General features: G+C 42.0%; 2 protein-coding genes and 1 pseudogene across 2 annotated transcripts; all 3 read left to right on the forward strand.

Annotated features, from left to right (window-relative positions):
• Positions 1 to 2,666: 2,666 nt before the first annotated feature.
• LOC118099601 (cytochrome P450 2K1-like) lies at positions 2,667 to 6,048 on the forward strand. Its single transcript, XM_047338042.1, has 9 exons — positions 2,667 to 2,864; positions 2,959 to 3,121; positions 3,192 to 3,341; positions 3,424 to 3,584; positions 3,706 to 3,885; positions 4,705 to 4,846; positions 4,922 to 5,106; positions 5,599 to 5,740; positions 5,819 to 6,048. The coding sequence occupies exons 1-9, from the start codon at positions 2,667 to 2,669 to the stop codon at positions 6,004 to 6,006; spliced, it is 1,509 nt and encodes a 502-aa protein (XP_047193998.1). The 3' UTR covers positions 6,007 to 6,048.
• A 1,690-nt stretch (positions 6,049 to 7,738) lies between these two features.
• On the forward strand, positions 7,739 to 10,854 carry LOC118099720 (annotated as a pseudogene).
• Positions 10,855 to 14,169: 3,315 nt separating this feature from the next.
• Positions 14,170 to 17,340, forward strand: LOC118099719 (cytochrome P450 2K1-like). Its single transcript, XM_035144462.2, has 9 exons — positions 14,170 to 14,427; positions 14,579 to 14,741; positions 15,107 to 15,256; positions 15,332 to 15,492; positions 15,670 to 15,849; positions 16,017 to 16,158; positions 16,251 to 16,435; positions 16,597 to 16,738; positions 16,817 to 17,340. Exons 1-9 carry the CDS (start codon positions 14,221 to 14,223, stop codon positions 17,002 to 17,004), a joined length of 1,518 nt encoding a protein of 505 aa, XP_035000353.2. The 5' UTR covers positions 14,170 to 14,220; the 3' UTR covers positions 17,005 to 17,340.
• Positions 17,341 to 18,289: the final 949 nt, after the last annotated feature.

Consider the following 18,289-nt stretch of genomic DNA (forward strand, 5'->3'; position numbering starts at 1 on the left):
GGAGGAGAGAGAGGAGATGGAAAATAAACAGAGGAGAAAAGCAGCTATTTTCTATAAATGGTCGTCAGCAGAGGAAGCTGCGGTTCAGTGAGGAAATAAAAGACATGACAACACCAAATCCACAAAGTCACTTCACAGCTTTTCATTTCTACTCTTTTAAAAAGTCACTACATCGATCTGAAAAATCCTTCGTCCAAGTTTTGTGGTGATCATCAGGTAGTTTTTATTTAATTCTGCTGACGAACATTCAAACAAACAAATGTCTGGGGAGAAAACACAACTTGGGAGGAGGTGATACTACTACTACTACTACTACTACTGCTACTACTACTACTACTGCTACTGCTACTACTACTACTACTACTACTACTACTACTACTACTACTACTACTACTGCTACTGCTACTGCTACTACTGCCACTGCTACTACTGCTACTACTACTGCTACTGCTACTACTACTACTGCTACTGCTACTACTACTACTGCTACTGCTACTGCTACTACTGCTACTACTACTGCTGCTGCTGCTGCTGCTGCTACTACTACTACTGCTACTGCTACTCCACTACTGCTACTACTACTACTACTACTACTACTACTACTACTACTGCTACTACTACTACTACTACTACTACTACTGCTACTACTACTACTACTACTACTACTCTACTACTACTACTACTACTACTACTACTACTACTACTGCTACTACTACTACTACTACTACTACTACTACTACTACTACTACTACTACTACTACTACTACTACTACTACTACTACTACTACTACTACTACTACTACTGCTACCACTCCTACTTCTAATAATAATAATAACCTTTATTTTCATTGTGCTTTGGAGGAAAGAATCTACACCAGAGAGATTAAATGAGAAACAATGAATCCTGAATAAAGAAAATAGAACAATAGAATAAATACAGATTTATAAATAAATAAATAGGAACAGAATAGAATAGAAAGCCTTTATTGTCACTGTATTATGATACAATAAAATGTACCACTCCAATTGGAACAGATTCATAAAAAGAAAAAGACACATGATAGAACACATTTCATACCACAGTCAAATTGCACAAGAATATAAAAACTGCATAGTTTCTAAATCCTCACATCATAAAATTCATATATCGCACATGATTCAGACGTCATTGCAGTAGATTAAGAGCAGGTTTCATTTTGTGTGATGATTGACAGGCCTGAGGAAAGAAACTACTCCTGAGTCTGGAGGATTCTCGGTGACCTGTGGTTCCCTTCTGAGGGCAGCAGTTCAAACAGATGAGGTGAGTTCTGCTGGGGGAGTAGCAAATAATCTAATTCTTCTCTAATACCAAACCAGTAACCTGAGGAGAACAGGCTGCAGCTCAGAGGGAACTCCTCCTGATGAGATTAAATGATTTCCAGTTCCTAACATCACATCAGGTCCGATGTGATGTTATGTGGGTTAAATCCTGAGTCCTCTGGACCGTGGAGGAGAACGTTTGTGATGAATTATGACTTATTAGTTCTTTATTATAATTGTCGTCCTCGCTGTGGACGGACGTGTTTTAAATGCATTGATCCTTTTCTTATTCGCTGCTGGATATCTGCTGACAGAGAACAAGGCTAGAACAAGGAGCGTCCCGAAGAAAACCTGAGACGATCTTTGCCCTACAATCACCTCGCGATGTTAAACATCAAACCGATTGAGTTATCAAACCGACTCAGTTTATCATTGGCCAGGTTTTACATATGTGGGGGCGAAGGGTGAATTGGAGGTTGCCTGTGTGTTTAGCACATCTTAACATCTGTGGATTCTTGGACAGAAATCTGTGTGACAGTTTATTTTCTGTCGTATTGAAACTGACAGAGTGGGATCTGCTGCTGTGAGCGTTCAGGTCCAACAGTAACATGCACAGTTTGACCAAAAAGAAAAATAATAAGACCCAGCAGACCCCTTGTAAAACCACATTCAGATTCAAGATTGCTGGATCCTCTCCCTGATCCAGATCAACACCAAAAGTTCACAGTTCTTACAGAACGTCTGAACGAGCAGAACTTCTAAAAGATTAATTTTTTTTTATTTATCACAACGACTTTTTTCCCCCAAACCAACATTGTCCAGTCCCACAATTCTCATAAGATATTGATGAGACTCTCAGTCATCCAGGTGATAAAAAAAAAACTGGACTTGGTTGAGTTTCTTGAAGACGGTCCAGGTATTTAACTTGTCGGATCATTTGGAGTTGTTGAGGTTGACCTGAGAGGCTAGGACTGAAAAGTCTCTTGGACGAGACGTGAAGTGTCTTCAAGAAACTCAACTAAGTCCAGTTGACCTGTTTTTTAGCACTTAGATATGTTGATGAGACCATTTTTAACGAGCCAAACGTCAAAATAACTGGTTCATAGTTCCAGTCTGGGTGAGATGTTACTGTCGCTTATCCAGGAACCTCTGTACAGACATCACTGACCATGAATCCCAATTAAACCGTCGATAAGAGAAATGTGATCTCATATAATGAGACAGGTTTACTAATTAATGCGTGTGAACTTTTCCTTTCTTGCGTCACTGTGGGCCGGGCTGTTTCCCTGCAGCTACAAAAGCTTTCCCTCCTACTCACAACACACACCTGCACCCACAGAGGAGGAGGAAACTCATTGTGTGAGACTATGGAGATGTTCAATGTTTTTCTTCAGTCCTGCAGCTCCGTCTCCCTGTTGGGGGCTCTGATGGTCCTGGTCCTGATCTACCTTGTTTCCACCTTCGGCTCCCAGGAGGACAAGGGTCCTCCAGGACCAAAACCACTTCCTCTGCTGGGGAACCTGCTGCAGGTGGACCTCAAGAGACCCTACTACTCATTACTGAAGGTGAGGAAGTTGTTTCCGTGCAGGAGGCTTTCTTCCACTTTCCTTTTGGATTGTGAGTCATGTATAAATTATGACATCACTCCTCTGCTCTTAGCTTTCCAAGAAATACGGATCAGTGTTCACCGTCTACTTTGGATCCAAGAAAGTGGTGGTTCTGGCCGGATACAAGACGGTGAAGGAGGCGCTTGTCAACTATGCCGATGAGTTTGGAGACAGAGACCCAATTTTAATCGCACACGATACGAGTGAAGGACACGGTGAGTAAAGGAAAAGCATTTTTTATTTTACATTTTTTGTTTACCAGCAGTATTTACTACTTTATTTCAGGGGTTTTATGGTCCAATGGGGATTCGTGGAAAGAAATGCGTCGCTTTGCTCTGACGAACCTGAGAGACTTCGGAATGGGCAAGAGGGCAAGTGAGAGCAAAATCATTGAGGAATGCGATTACCTCATCGACGTGTTTAAGAAATTTAAAGGTAAATATATGTGATTCAACCACCTGCATTTTGAGCAGCATTTTAAACAAAAATCCTACAAAAATGTTTTTTTCTTTTGCAGGTCAAGCTTTTGATACGACCCAACCGATGAACTATGCAGTCTCTAATATTATCTGCTCCATGGTCTACGGCAGCAGGTTTGAATACGATGACCCAGAGTTTACGTCTATGGTCGATCGAACAAACAAAAATATTCAACTCGCGGGATCTCCATCAATACAAGTATAATTTACTGTGTTTACACAGCTTTCAGCACAGCCATTTTAATACATATGATACAAAAACTTTTGCAAATGGGAAGAAAAAAAATAATTTAAAAACGTTTTGATTCTTTTTTTGACAGATCTACAACCTGTACCCGTGGTTTGGTAAATTTCTCTCTAAAAGGAAGCAATTCAACAAATGTTATGAAGCTAATAAGAAACAGAACCTAGAGCTGTTCACACATCTGAAGAAGACCCTCAATCCACAGATGTGCAGAGGCTTCGTGGACGCATTTCTGGTCCGAAAGCAAAACCTGAAGGTTTGCAAACGCTTAATTCAAATATATTATATTTTAAAAGTTGCTACTTTAGTCATGGCTAATGTTTAATTTCATTTTATTTATTCAAATTAAAATTAACAGGGACAATAAATAAACACTTCTGTCGATGAGAAGTTCTCTGAATACGTGAATCATTACGAACTAAAGTCATCACAAGGTCGTCGCAGCTGCATCCTGACAGCGCTGCATTTGCAGCCCAGCAACATTTTCCACTAAAAACTCTTGCTCCAGTTAATACGTCATCTATTAGCAGCTCTACACATTTACTTATTGTAGAACACGAGCCTGCTTTAGCTCTTCTGTGTAAACTGAATGTGGTTTAAGAGAAACCTGGTTTAAAGGTTCAGTGATCTAGTGACATCTAGTGGGGAAGTTGTATATTACAGCCAATTGAATACCCCTTGTTTAACCTTCCCTTCCAAGTGGGTAGAAGAACCCACAGTGGGCTGCAGGGAAGAGTCGTCTCTCGAGACAGTTTGTAGTTTGTTACACGGCTGAAAATATTATATTACATTTAATCCCTTTAATCCTTTTTAAACCAAAGGTTTTCTTATGTCTGCCTTTTTCGCTTATTGATACTTTTGGTTTCATCCATTTTGTGCAGGAACCTACACAACCGAAGTGACTTTTACATTTCATACGGTCATTATGGGCTGGCAGAAGGATCATGAAGGGTTTTTCCATCTATATGAGCTTTAGTTTTTGTCGATAGTCCTACAGGATACAGAGAACTATGCATTGTGATTTCTTCATGATGTGTATTTATCATTCATTGCTCTGGGTCATGTCTCCATTCAGGAATCTGGGATTTCCAACAATCACTTTCACGATAAAAACCTTCTGAACACGGTTAATAATCTCTTTGCTGCTGGAACAGACACAACAGCAACAACACTGAGATGGGGACTCATGCTGATGGCCAAGTATCCAAAAATACAAGGTAAGGAGCTGAAGACATCTGCAGCTCCACCAACACTAGAATATCATCTTCATAAAAACAAAACCCTTCCATCAGACCAGGTCCAGGAGGAGCTGAGCAGGGAGATCGGAAGTCGTCAGGTGCAGGTTGAAGACAGGAAGAACCTGCCTTTCCTCGACGCCGTCATCCATGAGACGCAGAGACTGGCCAACATCGTCCCGATGTCTCTGCCTCACAAGACGAGCCAGGACGTCACCTTCCAGGGTCACTTCATTAAGAAGGTCAGACTCAATATAACAACTAGTGTGGGGGATCCACCTGACTTGGAAAACTCAGATATATAATCCACCAGAAGGGCAGTCAGAGAACGTTTGTGGAACCTTGGTTAAAATAAACAAAAAAACAAACCAACCAACAAACGAAGGATGGGGGGGGGGGAAACATAACCTACGGTAAAAGTAAAATTAAATAATGAGCAGTGTTTTACAGAATTATATCTAAATATCTTTAAGTACTGTTATACAAGGTTTAGCTCAACAGAGGAAACTATTACAATACTGATATTTTTACTGGTTACTTTTCACAAACACAACACAAATCTACATTATCTGCCCCACCGAACCTACTCTGAATACTTTAATGTGTTTCCATTTCTTTATTTATCTAATTTCTGCTTCACTGAAGAGGTCCCACGAGTCCTTCATACCCATGTTCATATAAAAAATACAAAATGTGAAAAGAAATGAACATGCAGTAATAGTTATTGTCCACAGGGGACCACAGTGTATCCTCTGTTGACATCTGTCCTGTACGATGAGGACGAGTGGGAGAAACCTCACTCCTTCCATCCCGCCCACTTCCTGAACAAAGAGGGAAAGTTCGTCAAGCGAGACGCCTTCATGCCTTTTTCTGCAGGTTCGTGAGCAGTTGCCTTTTCCTTTCGATGTTCACTTATTTGCAGATGATACTTTACTTCGCCGTCCCTCTCAACAGGTCGCAGGGTTTGTCTCGGAGAGAGTCTGGCCAGGATGGAGCTCTTCATCTTCTTCGTCACCCTCCTGCAGCACTTCCGTTTCACTCCAGCTCCTGGAGTTTCAGAGGACGACCTGGATCTGACGCCTCGAGTGGGATTAACCCTCAACCCCTCCCCCCATGAACTGTGTGCTGTTGCCTGTATGTGAATCCTGGCTCCACAATGCTGCGTGATGAACTTATATTCAGGAGAAGAGATTTTCAATCTGCGCAAGGCTTTACTACGTACTTTGTCACTCTGCTGCTTTCAGCACTTTCACAATAGTATTTTATCTTGTAAAATAAAATGTAAGTGATAAGTCATGAAGATGTCATGGTTTGGTTTTTGTTTATTATGTGGACCTGTCCCCTGACCTGTGGAGAAATCATGAGGAGCTCTGGAGTTTATTGTGTTCAAGGGGAACTTTGTTAGGAAGCATTTGCACACGTTTCCTTACAATGATACAATGGTTATCATTTCAAAATGAAAGTTCATTTGCTGTTAAATACACAGACCTTAAGTCCTTAAATCCTTAAATCACCTTAAATCCTTAAATCACCTTAAATCCAGGGGAACATTGAAAAGAAGTTTTCAAAGAAACAAACACAGACAGTCTGGACCCGAGGTCTGAGTAGCTAGAAACTTAAAGAGATATATGATGCTTTTAATGTGCTTATACATAGACTGTATAAAAATGGACATAGACTCAGGGTCAGTGAAGTCAATGGACAAGTGTCTAAAATCTGTATTCTGTGCAATGACCAGCAGAAAAAAACAAAGATGGACATAACTTGAAACTGGAGGCTTCAAAATGGCAGTTTATAAACCAACAGGTGACGTCATGATGTGTTGACACTGAATAACAGCAGCAACAGCCAAGGAGGTTATAAGATAAGATAAGACAAGACAAGACAAGACAAGACAAGACAAGACAAGACAGGATAAGATAAGATAAGAAGTCCTTTATTAGTCCCACAATGGGGAAGTTTGAAGTATTACAGCAGCAAGAGTCAAAAAGACATCAGCAAGAAATAAGTAACATGCAAAGTGTAAGGAATATGTTGAAAATAACCACAACACAACAAAGACATTTTAAACTCCAACACAAAATGATCCTGCCTCACACTAGCTAATAACATCCATTATAGTAAGTGGAGACTCACTACATCTTGGGAAATGTAGTCAAATGTCCATGTGTATTAAAGAATAGAGGACAACACTGAAGAGCAACTAGTTCATCACAACCATTCACACACACATTCATACAGTGCAGCACTTTCTCTGTCTTAGACCAAGCGATCACTGCACAGCCATCAGGGCTTGAAGACGACCAAATAAATCTATTGAAATGAATCCAGGATTTTGGATGATGCTCTTCTCCTGTCGTGGACATGAACCTGCTGAATAGATCTGAAAGGATTCATAACACATCTAAACTTACAGTTTTATTATATTATTATTATTATGCACTGTAAGCACTCAATGGGAGGAACCTCTTCAAATCTGACAAAACGCCAACGTTTATTCATGTTTATGTGCGTGTGGGAAAAGAACAACTTGCACATTCAATGACCTCTGTGCATGATAACGCATTATACAAACAACTTTGCCTCACCTAATATAGATGCCACATTTGGGCACTCCCCTTCAACTTATAAAGACTTCATGTGAGTGTTAACCAAGAGGCCTGATCATGCTCCTATTCAATCAGTTATCATGCCGATGCTTTATCACTGGAGCAAAGGGCTTTGTGTGGCTTTAACGACTCACTGTTTTAAAGTTAAATGTTAAACAAGTTTGACCTGAGAAAAACTTTGCCACAGTCCCCCCCCCCCTGTCCTATGTCCACAGTCTGTCCCTCCTCCTCTGGGGCTGTGCCCATTCTCGCCATTAATCCACAGAACACTGAAAAGCAACCTATTTAGTTTCAGAACTCTAACAGCGTTTAAATCATGGGGATATTAGATTTATTTCTCCAGACTTCCAGTTCTGTCTCCCTGTTGGGGGCTCTACTGGTTCTGGTACTGGTCTACCTTGTGTCCTCCTCCAGCTTCAGCTCCCAGGAACACAGGAAAGAGCCTCCAGGACCCAGACCACTTCCCCTGCTTGGAAACCTGCTGCAGCTGGACCTCAAGAGAACCTACCACTCATTAATGATGGTAAAGAGATTAACTGAGTAGTTTCCTTTTTGTGAAGTGTATCCTGACAGTGAAAATCGGTTCTTTCACAATATCAAATTTCTCTTGGGACTGTGTGTAAGTTCTTTGTGTGTGTAAATAGCCTACTTACCATATATGCTGCTGTTCTTAGTTGTCCAAGAAATATGGATCAGTGTTCCCATTTATTTGGGACCCAAGAAAGTTGTGGTTCTGGCCGGATACAAGACGGTGAAGGAGGCGCTCGTTAACTGTGCTGAAGAGTTTGGAGGAGAGACTCAATGTTAATTATGCAAGAAACCAGTGGCGGACATGGTAAGAAAATATTTATTTTTATTTTATTTTTAATTCTTTCGCAAAATAATTTTAACAAATGTTTACTATATCCATTGAGAGCTTTAGTTAATTATTGATCACTGACCTCGCTAATGCAGTGATTGGCACTGCTTCTCTTTGGCAAGGCGCCTGGTGTCAGATGGTAGTGATGATGATGCTACTCGCAGCTAGTTTTACAGGTTGAGTCTTCGCAAGAGACAAATTCTCCTGATTGAGATTTCAGCATCTCACCATCTGCTGACTGTGCTTACAGGTGTTCTGCAGAAGTACATGTTTTCTGGTCGGAGGCTTTATCAATAATTTATCACTTTTTTAATGTATTTTATTGAATTGTTCCCTTTTAGGGGTCGTATGGTCCAATGGGGATGCGTGGAAAGAAATGAGGCGCTTTACCTTGACAAACCTAAGAGATTATGGGATGGGTAAAAAAGTGTGTGAGGAAAAAATTATTGAGGAATGCCAGTACCTCACTGAAGTGTTCAACAAGTTCAAAGGTCAGTGTTTTCAAACACATATATAATCAACATTTCAGGCGTTAAAGAAATCTAATCTTGTTTTTCTTGTTGCAGGAGAAGCCTTTGATACGACCCAACCCTTGAGCTGTGCAGTCTCTAATATCATCTGCTCCATGGTCTATGGAAACAGATTTGAATATGACGATTCAGAGTTTACGTCTTTGGTTTATCGAACAAACAAACAATTTCAACTCTTGGCCTCTCCATCAGTACAGGTATCACTTTATATGTGTTTCTATCTTATACTTACAGTGCTTTGATTTAAATACACATAATAAAACTCTTGCATCTAACAGAACAGAATCCGAATGACATTCAATTGTTAATTTAAATATATATATATATATATAAATGTGTGTTCACGTATATGTTTTTACAGTTATACAACCTGTTCCCATGGATTGGTAAATTCCTCAGTAACCCGAAGGATTTCAAGAAAATGATTGAAGACAATAAGGAACAGAACATGAAGCTGTTCAGACGTCTGAAAGAGACTCTCAGTCCACAGATGTGCAGAGGATTTGTAGACGCCTTTCTGGTTCAAAAGGAACATCTGGAGGTTGGGAAGCACTTTCCTATCATAGCTGCTCAATGATTGTGAATCATTTCCAATTAACACCTGCCTTTGATATTTGATTCAATCGAGGTCTGAGTTCAGTAGAGCTGGGCCGCCCGAGCATATCACATTCATTGTATATCAAGATTTCCTTTGTTCTCTCTGTGCAGAAATCTGAGAACACCAACAGTCACTACCACGATAAAAACCTCATGATGACAGTTCTCAATCTGTTTGCTGCCGGGACTGATACAACTGCAACTACACTGAGATGGGCACTCCTGCTTATGACCAAGTATCCAACAATACAGGGTGAGGAGCAACACATGTGCACAGCTCTCTTACATAGAAGCTTTGTTGTACCAAGATGAACCCAAAGAGAATAAGTTTCCCCTGTTTCTCAGACCAGGTCCAGGAGGAGCTGCGCAGGGAGATCGGAAGTCGTCAGGTGCAGGTTGAAGACAGGAAGAACCTGCCCTTCACTGATGCCGTCATCCATGAGACGCAGAGACTGGCCAACATCGCCCCGATGTCTCTGCCTCACAAGACGAGCCAGGACGTCACCTTCCAGGGTCACTTCATTAAGAAGGTCAGACTCCATATAACAACTAGTGTGGGGGATCCACCTCACTTGGAAAACTTAGATTAAATCTAATGTTGTCCATACCTTTATTGCATTCAGGAGAGAGGGAACCATTTTACGTTGTTCGAAAAGAACAATGTCTATTTGAAATGTAATGTTGTCCACAGGGGACCACAGTGTATCCTCTGTTGACATCTGTCCTGTACGATGAGGACGAGTGGGAGAAACCTCACTCCTTCCATCCCGCCCACTTCCTGAACAAAGAGGGAAAGTTTGTCAAGCGAGACGCCTTCATGCCTTTTTCTGCAGGTTCGTGAGCAGTTGCCTTTTCCTTTCGATGTTCACTTATTTGCAGATGATACTTTACTTCGCCGTCCCTCTCAACAGGTCGCAGGGTTTGTCTCGGAGAGAGTCTGGCCAGGATGGAGCTCTTCATCTTCTTCGTCACCTTCCTGCAACACTTCCGTTTCACTCCAGCTCCTGGAGTTTCAGAGGACGACCTGGATCTGACTCCGTGTGTGGGCTTGAGCCTCACCCCTCCAGCCCATAAACTTTGTGCTGTTCCCTGTATGTGAGGAGGAGGTGGAGGGCGTGGAAATGAAAAATCAGATGCAGTTAAATAGTGAATGAATATGATCAGCACCATTAATGTGAGCAATTAAAACTTAAATGTAAAATCTAGATTTCAGAGGGGCTCCTCAGAGAGATGATGTTATATCTGATTATTTGCTCTTAATGTAGAAACTGTAAATTCTCCTATGGTAGTTGTGAGCAATTCAATTCTTAGGAGGATAGAAGTTCACCAGTGGAACTACGGAGTCCTCAGTGTGACAGTGTGATTTACAATGTGATTTACAGTGTGATTTACTTGTGTATGGAAACTTATGTTGTGCAATAATGCATTAAACGTGATACCATAAAATGGTGTGCCTTTCGGCATTCTATAAAAACAAATTACTAACGGTGTACTTACTAAACAAAGATAGGTATGTGAGTAAGCATGTGTGTGTGTCTGTGTGAGTCAGCGAGTTTCCAAAATGGCGGCTGGCCAAAGAGATAACACCCTCCCCCCTTTGGAATGTTTTACGACATGTGGCGGGGGTCAGAGATAATTAGGTGCTGCGATATGCGTGTGTCTGTGTGTGTGCCAAATTAGAGAAAGTTACTAGATGCATGCAAGGAAAGACTGAAGAGCATAACTAACATTAACTTTCAAATAACTTGTAACCACAATATTACAGCAACACAAATCAAACTTATAAACATCACAAGGAATCGAATAAACAGTCTTGCTTAGCCTAGTATGATTATTAAGCCCAGTTGTGTTACCTGTCTGTGGAAAGGGGAAAAGAGGTTGCTGTGCAGTTCGCAGTTCTGTGAAATCGTCTTGCTGGTTGTGTGGCTCCTGCCTTTGTGGTTCTGTTGGGCTGTGCAGCTCAGTTGCTGTTTGAAGTTCTCCTGCAGGACATTGCGTCGCGGCTTAGAGGTTGGTAGAGCTTGGATTGCGAGGAGGTTTCCTTGGTGAGATGAGCTGGAAGCTGCAACTCTCCTCCATGCAGTTGATTTGAGTTGAAAGAGTGAGCTGGACCGTCGCCCTTCTCCTCTGAGAGGATTCGTGGAAGGAGCGGTGTGCTCCTCTCGAAGAGGTGAATGGAAAGAGGCTGGACAGCCTTCTCCCCTCGGAGGGATTGTAGAAAAGAGATAGAAGAGAGGGGGAACAGGCCTTATATTGGCCCGGTGACCTCACAGGTCATGGGGCCCAGAGTGACCAATAGGAGTTGACCCTTGTGTCTCTGGTGGGTTTTCACACCTCTGTGTGACGTTGAGGCCCCGTGGGAGACTGAGTTCCTTTGCTCTGGTTTTCTCCAGAACAAAGGACATGCGGCTTCAGGCTTTTGACTGCACATGGAGGCCCGAACTTTGGTTTCACAAAAACCATGTCCCAACACGTCGGACAATGTTTATTGGAGGAGTGTGGAGGAACATTAGAGTGGCAATAAAAATGACAGAACACGAGGTGAGACGGGATTCTGGCGCATTGACGATTTCTCTGGTAAACACAGCTGAAAGTCACATTATGTTTGGATACAGCTATAGAAGAACAGCCACATATTTACAGTAGGTTACAACAGGATGTTTCTTAACTGTAAGTTACACCGTCCTCATGTTTGTTCAAGTGTTAGCAGGACAGTCGGCCAATGTAGGAGTAACGTCCCGAGTTACACTACGGAGTGTCAATACACCAAGCAGACATGTTGCTGAACATAGCGACACGGCACGTCAGAAGAAATAAAGCGTAACCGCTGGTCTCGAACAGTAACGTTCTTAGGAGGAATGTGCACGGACACATTCTCTTCCTTGCATCCCTCCACGCTGCAGTGTTTCTTCAGTGTTGTTGTTGTGGTTAGCCTGTGGTAGCTAACAAGCTGCTAGCTCAGCAACATGGAAGAGTGGTGGGTTCGGAGGCTGGACTGGTACCCGCTGGGTGGGGCTGAGGGAAGAGTTCGATTCTATGATGACATCATAAGGGTGAGGAAGTACAAAATGAGACGTTTCAATAACATATTTCTTAGAATGGACTGAGTGAAAAAGTCTGTGGAGTGACAGTTTTCATACTTTGAGGGTCCCTACTGACCCCCTTCAAGTCATTACAGATAGTAAAAGCCCAGAAAATGAATTTGACACAATATGGGCCCTTTAAGTATTGAGCCCAGTTGTGTTACCAGTTCATGAAAAGGGGAAAAAGGTTGATGTGCTGTTTGAATTCCAGTGAAATGGTCTTGCTGGTTTGTGGCTCATGTTGTTGTGGTTCTGCTGGCAAGACGTCGTGTCGAGGCTGTTCGTGCTGAAGTCTTTAGGCAGGCTCTCGCGTCGCTGCCTTTTGGAAGGTTTTAGCAGTCTGCTTCAGGCAGGCCTGCTTGAAGGTTGGAAGAGCTGGGGTAGGGAGGAAGTCTCCCTGGCTGGGTGAGCAGGAGAGCTACACCTCTCCTCCCAGAGAAAAGAGAAAGAAAAGAGGGGAAACTGGGCTTTTATTGGCCTGGTGACCTCATGGGTCATGGGGCACACAGAAAGTTGAGTCCAGGGGCAGGTTTAACACAGGTGTGAAGATGAAGGACCCTGGGAGACTGAGTTCTGGAACCTCTCTTTTGTCTTCAGAACAAAGGAAACATGTGGTCAGGTTTTGGCTTCAAATGTAGGCCCAACTATTGTTAACATATACTAGGTCCCAACATATTGAAAATAACCCCAACACAACAAAGACATTCAAAACTCTAACACAAAATGATCCTGCCTCACACTAGCTAATAACGTCCATTACAAGAAATGGAGATTCACTACATCTTGGGAAATGTAGTCAAATGTCCATGTGTATTAAAGAATAGAGGACAACACTGAAGAGCAACTAGTTCATCACAACCATTCACACACACATTCATACAGTGCAGCACTTTCTCTGTCTTAGACCAAGCGATCACTGCACAGCCATCAGGGCTTGAAGACGACCAAATAAATCTATTGAAATGAATCCAGGATTTTGGATGATGCTCTTCTCCTGTCGTGGACATGAACCTGCTGAATAGATCTGAAAGGATTCATAACACATCTAAACTTACAGTTTTATTATATTATTATTATTATGCACTGTAAGCACTCAATGGGAGGAACCTCTTCAAATCTGACAAAACCCCAACGTTTATTCATGTTTATGTGAGTGTGGGAAAAGAACAACTTAGCAAAGAGAACATCTCAGTGCATTAACAGGATGTTCAACATTTAAAAAGGAGCTTGACAGCTTTGTAATGTGTTTTTTATTCTCCTCTCATTTCTGTAGAGCACATTCAATGACCTCTGTGCATGATAACGCATTATACAAACAACTTTGCCTCGCCTAATATAGATGCCACATTTGGGCACTCCCCTTCAACTTATAAAGACTTCATGTGAGTGTTAACCAAGAGGCCTGATCATGCTCCTATTCAATCAGTTATCATGCCGATGCTTTATCACTGGAGCAAAGGGCTTTGTGTGGTTGTATATGATTTGTGTCTTTAAAGACTCACTGTCTTAAAGTCAAATGTTAAACAAGTTTGACCTGAGAAAAACTTTGCCACAGTCTCCCCGTCCTTTGTCCACACTCTGTCCCTCCTCCTCTGGGGCTGTGCCCATTCTCGCCATTAATCCACAGAACACTGAAAAGCAACCTATTTAGTTTCAGAACTCTAACAGCGTTTAAATCATGGGGATATTAGATTTATTTCTCCAGACTTCCAGTTCTGTCTCCCTGTTGGGGGCTCTACTGGTTCTGGTACTGGTCTACCTTGTGTCCTCCTCCAGCTTCAGCTCCCAGGAACACAGGAAAGAGCCTCCAGGACCCAGACCACTTCCCCTGCTTGGAAACCTGCTGCAGCTGGACCTCAAGAGAACCTACCACTCATTAATGATGGTAAAGAGATTAACTGAGTAGTTTCCTTTTTGTGAAGTGTATCCTGACAGTGAAAATCTGTTCTTTCACAATATCAAATTTCTCTTGGGACTGTGTGTAAGTTCTTTGTGTGTGTAAATAGCCTACTTACCATATATGCTGCTGTTCTTAGTTGTCCAAGAAATATGGATCAGTGTTCACCATTTATTTGGGACCCAAGAAAGTTGTGGTTCTGGCCGGATACAAGACGGTGAAGGAGGCGCTCGTTAACTGTGCTGAAGAGTTTGGAGAAAGAGACTCAATGTTAATTATGCAAGAAACCAGTGGCGGACATGGTAAGAAAATATTTATTTTTATTTTATTTTTAATTCTTTCGCAAAATAATTTTAACAAATGTTTACTATATCCATTGAGAGCTTTAGTTAATTATTGATCACTGACCTCGCTAATGCAGTGATTGGCACTGCTTCTCTTTGGCAAGGCGTCTGGTGTCAGATGGTAGTGATGATGATGCTACTCGCAGCTAGTTTTACAGGTTGAGTCTTCGCAAGAGACAAATTCTCCTGATTGAGATTTCAGCATCTCACCATCTGCTGACTGTGCTTACAGGTGTTCTGCAGAAGTACATGTTTTCTGGTCGGAGGATTTATCAATAATTTATCACTTTTTTAATGTATTTTATTGAATTGTTCCCTTTTAGGGGTCGTATGGTCCAATGGGGATGCGTGGAAAGAAATGAGGCGCTTTACCTTGACAAACCTAAGAGATTATGGGATGGGTAAAAAAGTGTGTGAGGAAAAAATTATTGAGGAATGCCAGTACCTCACTGAAGTGTTCAACAAGTTCAAAGGTCAGTGTTTTCAAACACATATATAATCAACATTTCAGGCGTTAAAGAAATCAAATCTTGTTTTTCTTGTTGCAGGAGAAGCCTTTGATACGACCCAACCCTTGAGCTGTGCAGTCTCTAATATCATCTGCTCCATGGTCTATGGAAACAGATTTGAATATGACGATTCAGAGTTTACGTCTTTGGTTTATCGAATAAACAAACAATTTCAACTCGTGGCCTCTCCATCAGTACAGGTATCACTTTATATGTGTTTCTATCTTATACTTACAGTGCTTTGATTTAAATACACATAATAAAACTCTTGCATCTAACAGAACAGAATCCGAATGACATTCAATTGTTAATTTAAATATATATATATATATATATATATATATAAATGTGTGTTCACGTATATGTGTTTTTTACAGTTATACAACCTGTTCCCATGGATTGGTAAATTCCTCAGTAACCCGAAGGCTTTCAAGAAAATGATTGAAGACAATAAGGAACAGAACATGAAGCTGTTCAGACGTCTGAAAGAGACTCTCAGTCCACAGATGTGCAGAGGATTTGTAGACGCCTTTCTGGTTCAAAAGGAACATCTGGAGGTTGGGAAGCACTTTCCTATCATAGCTGCTCAATGATTGTGAATCATTTCCAATTAACACCTGCCTTTGATATTTGATTCAATCGAGGTCTGAGTTCAGTAGAGCTGGGCCGCCCGAGCATATCACATTCATTGTATATCAAGATTTCCTTTGTTCTCTCTGTGCAGAAATCTGAGAACACCAACAGTCACTACCACGATAAAAACCTCATGATGACAGTTCTCAATCTGTTTGCTGCCGGGACTGATACAACTGCAACTACACTGAGATGGGCACTCCTGCTTATGACCAAGTATCCAAAAATACAGGGTGAGGAGCAACACATGTGCACAGCTCTCTTACATAGAAGCTTTGTTGTACCAAGATGAACCCAAAGAGAATAAGTTTCCCCTGTTTCTCAGACCAGGTCCAGGAGGAGCTGCGCAGGGAGATCGGAAGTCGTCAGGTGCAGGTTGAAGACAGGAAGAACCTGCCCTTCACTGATGCCGTCATCCATGAGACACAGAGACTGGCCAACATCGCCCCGATGTCTCTGCCTCACAAGACGAGCCAGGACGTCACCTTCCAGGGTCACTTCATTAAGAAGGTCAGACTCAATATAACAACTAGTGTGGGGGATCCACCTCACTTGGAAAACTTAGATTAAATCTAATGTTGTCCATACCTTTATTGCATTCCGGAGAGAGGGAACCATTTTACGTTGTTCGAAAAGAATAATGTCTAGTTGAAATGTAATGTTGTCCACAGGGGACCACAGTGTATCCTCTGTTGACATCTGTCCTGTACGATGAGGACGAGTGGGAGAAACCTCACTCCTTCCATCCCGCCCACTTCCTGAACAAAGAGGGAAAGTTTGTCAAGCGAGACGCCTTCATGCCTTTTTCTGCAGGTTCGTGAGCAGTTGCCTTTTCCTTTCGATGTTCACTTATTTGCAGATGATACTTTACTTCGCCGTCCCTCTCAACAGGTCGCAGGGTTTGTCTCGGAGAGAGTCTGGCCAGGATGGAGCTCTTCATCTTCTTCGTCACCTTCCTGCAACACTTCCGTTTCACTCCAGCTCCTGGAGTTTCAGAGGACGACCTGGATCTGACTCCGTGTGTGGGCTTGAGCCTCACCCCTCCAGCCCATAAACTTTGTGCTGTTCCCTGTATGTGAGGAGGAGGTGGAGGGCGTGGAAATGAAAAATCAGATGCAGTTAAATAGTGAATGAATATGATCAGCACCATTAATGTGAGCAATTAAAACTTAAATGTAAAATCTAGATTTCAGAGGGGCTCCTCAGAGAGATGATGTTATATCTGATTATTTGCTCTTAATGTAGAAACTGTAAATTCTCCTATGGTAGTTGTGAGCAATTCAATTCTTAGGAGGATAGAAGTTCACCAGTGGAACTACGGAGTCCTCAGTGTGACAGTGTGATTTACAGTGTGATTTACAGTGTGATTTACTTGTGTGCTGTAATGGCAGATTTTGCATTTGTGTAATGTTTAAGAAGAGAGTTTTTGGGTTCGTCAGAATGGAAACGTTGGACAATGTTTATTGGAGGAGTGTGGAGCAACATTAGAGTGGCAATAAAAATGACAGAACACGAGGTGAGACGGGATTCAAACCATCAGAGCACTTGGGGTTAGGGGTCAGCAGACGGTGAGACCGTTGTTCTTCTGGACACAGGAAAACAAATGATTGCAGTGTTGACTTTTTAATAACTTGTCTCTTCGATTTCATGACGATACAATCTGTTCCTTCTGCTCCTGGAGAAAGACTTTAGTGAAAGGTCAGTGAACCCAGGGGATCATAGTAATCTGGCAAGAGACCAAAGTAGGTTTGTTCACTACGTATGCAGATGTCAAGATCTCTGCCCCAGTACCCCTGTATCTATATTCAACAAGAACTGTGTTAGTTACAGCTACAGCTTTTCTTTTCTGGGATCATTCGGAATATTTCTGTTTCTGTTCCGTGGGTCGGACGACGCAGTCTGACCTCTGATTAAGTGATTGCTAGCGCAACATAATCAATTAATCACAACTTGTGTCCACTGCTCCTCAGCAAAAGCTCCACAGTGTTGCTTTAAAACAAAAGGCGTCTCCAGGAGCTCAGCACTCTGCTCGCTGTCCCTCTTGATTCCTGCTCTCTCTCAACTCGATGGAAAAGTTAGAGTCAGTCTTTATTTATAGTCTCAGTAAAACACAAGATATATAATGACTGGTTGTCTTAAGTGTTTCGAGGATCTGTTTGCTTGCATATCCTAATTTGTAAGTTGCTCATGTGACATCCAGCTCCCACATCAGCCGTGCACTGACTCCATGCATGCAGGCCTTATCACAGGTCAGAGTCCGGCCCCTTGTTTACCTCTCGCTCACCTCGAGGAACCCAACTCTTACATAAGTCCTGACACGACGCAAACTGTGAAAGGTCGAATGAGAGACTCCCGCGAACAACT

The sequence above is a fragment of the Hippoglossus stenolepis genome, chromosome 20 (assembly GCF_022539355.2).
Source record: "Hippoglossus stenolepis isolate QCI-W04-F060 chromosome 20, HSTE1.2, whole genome shotgun sequence".
NCBI lineage: Eukaryota > Metazoa > Chordata > Actinopteri > Pleuronectiformes > Pleuronectidae > Hippoglossus > Hippoglossus stenolepis.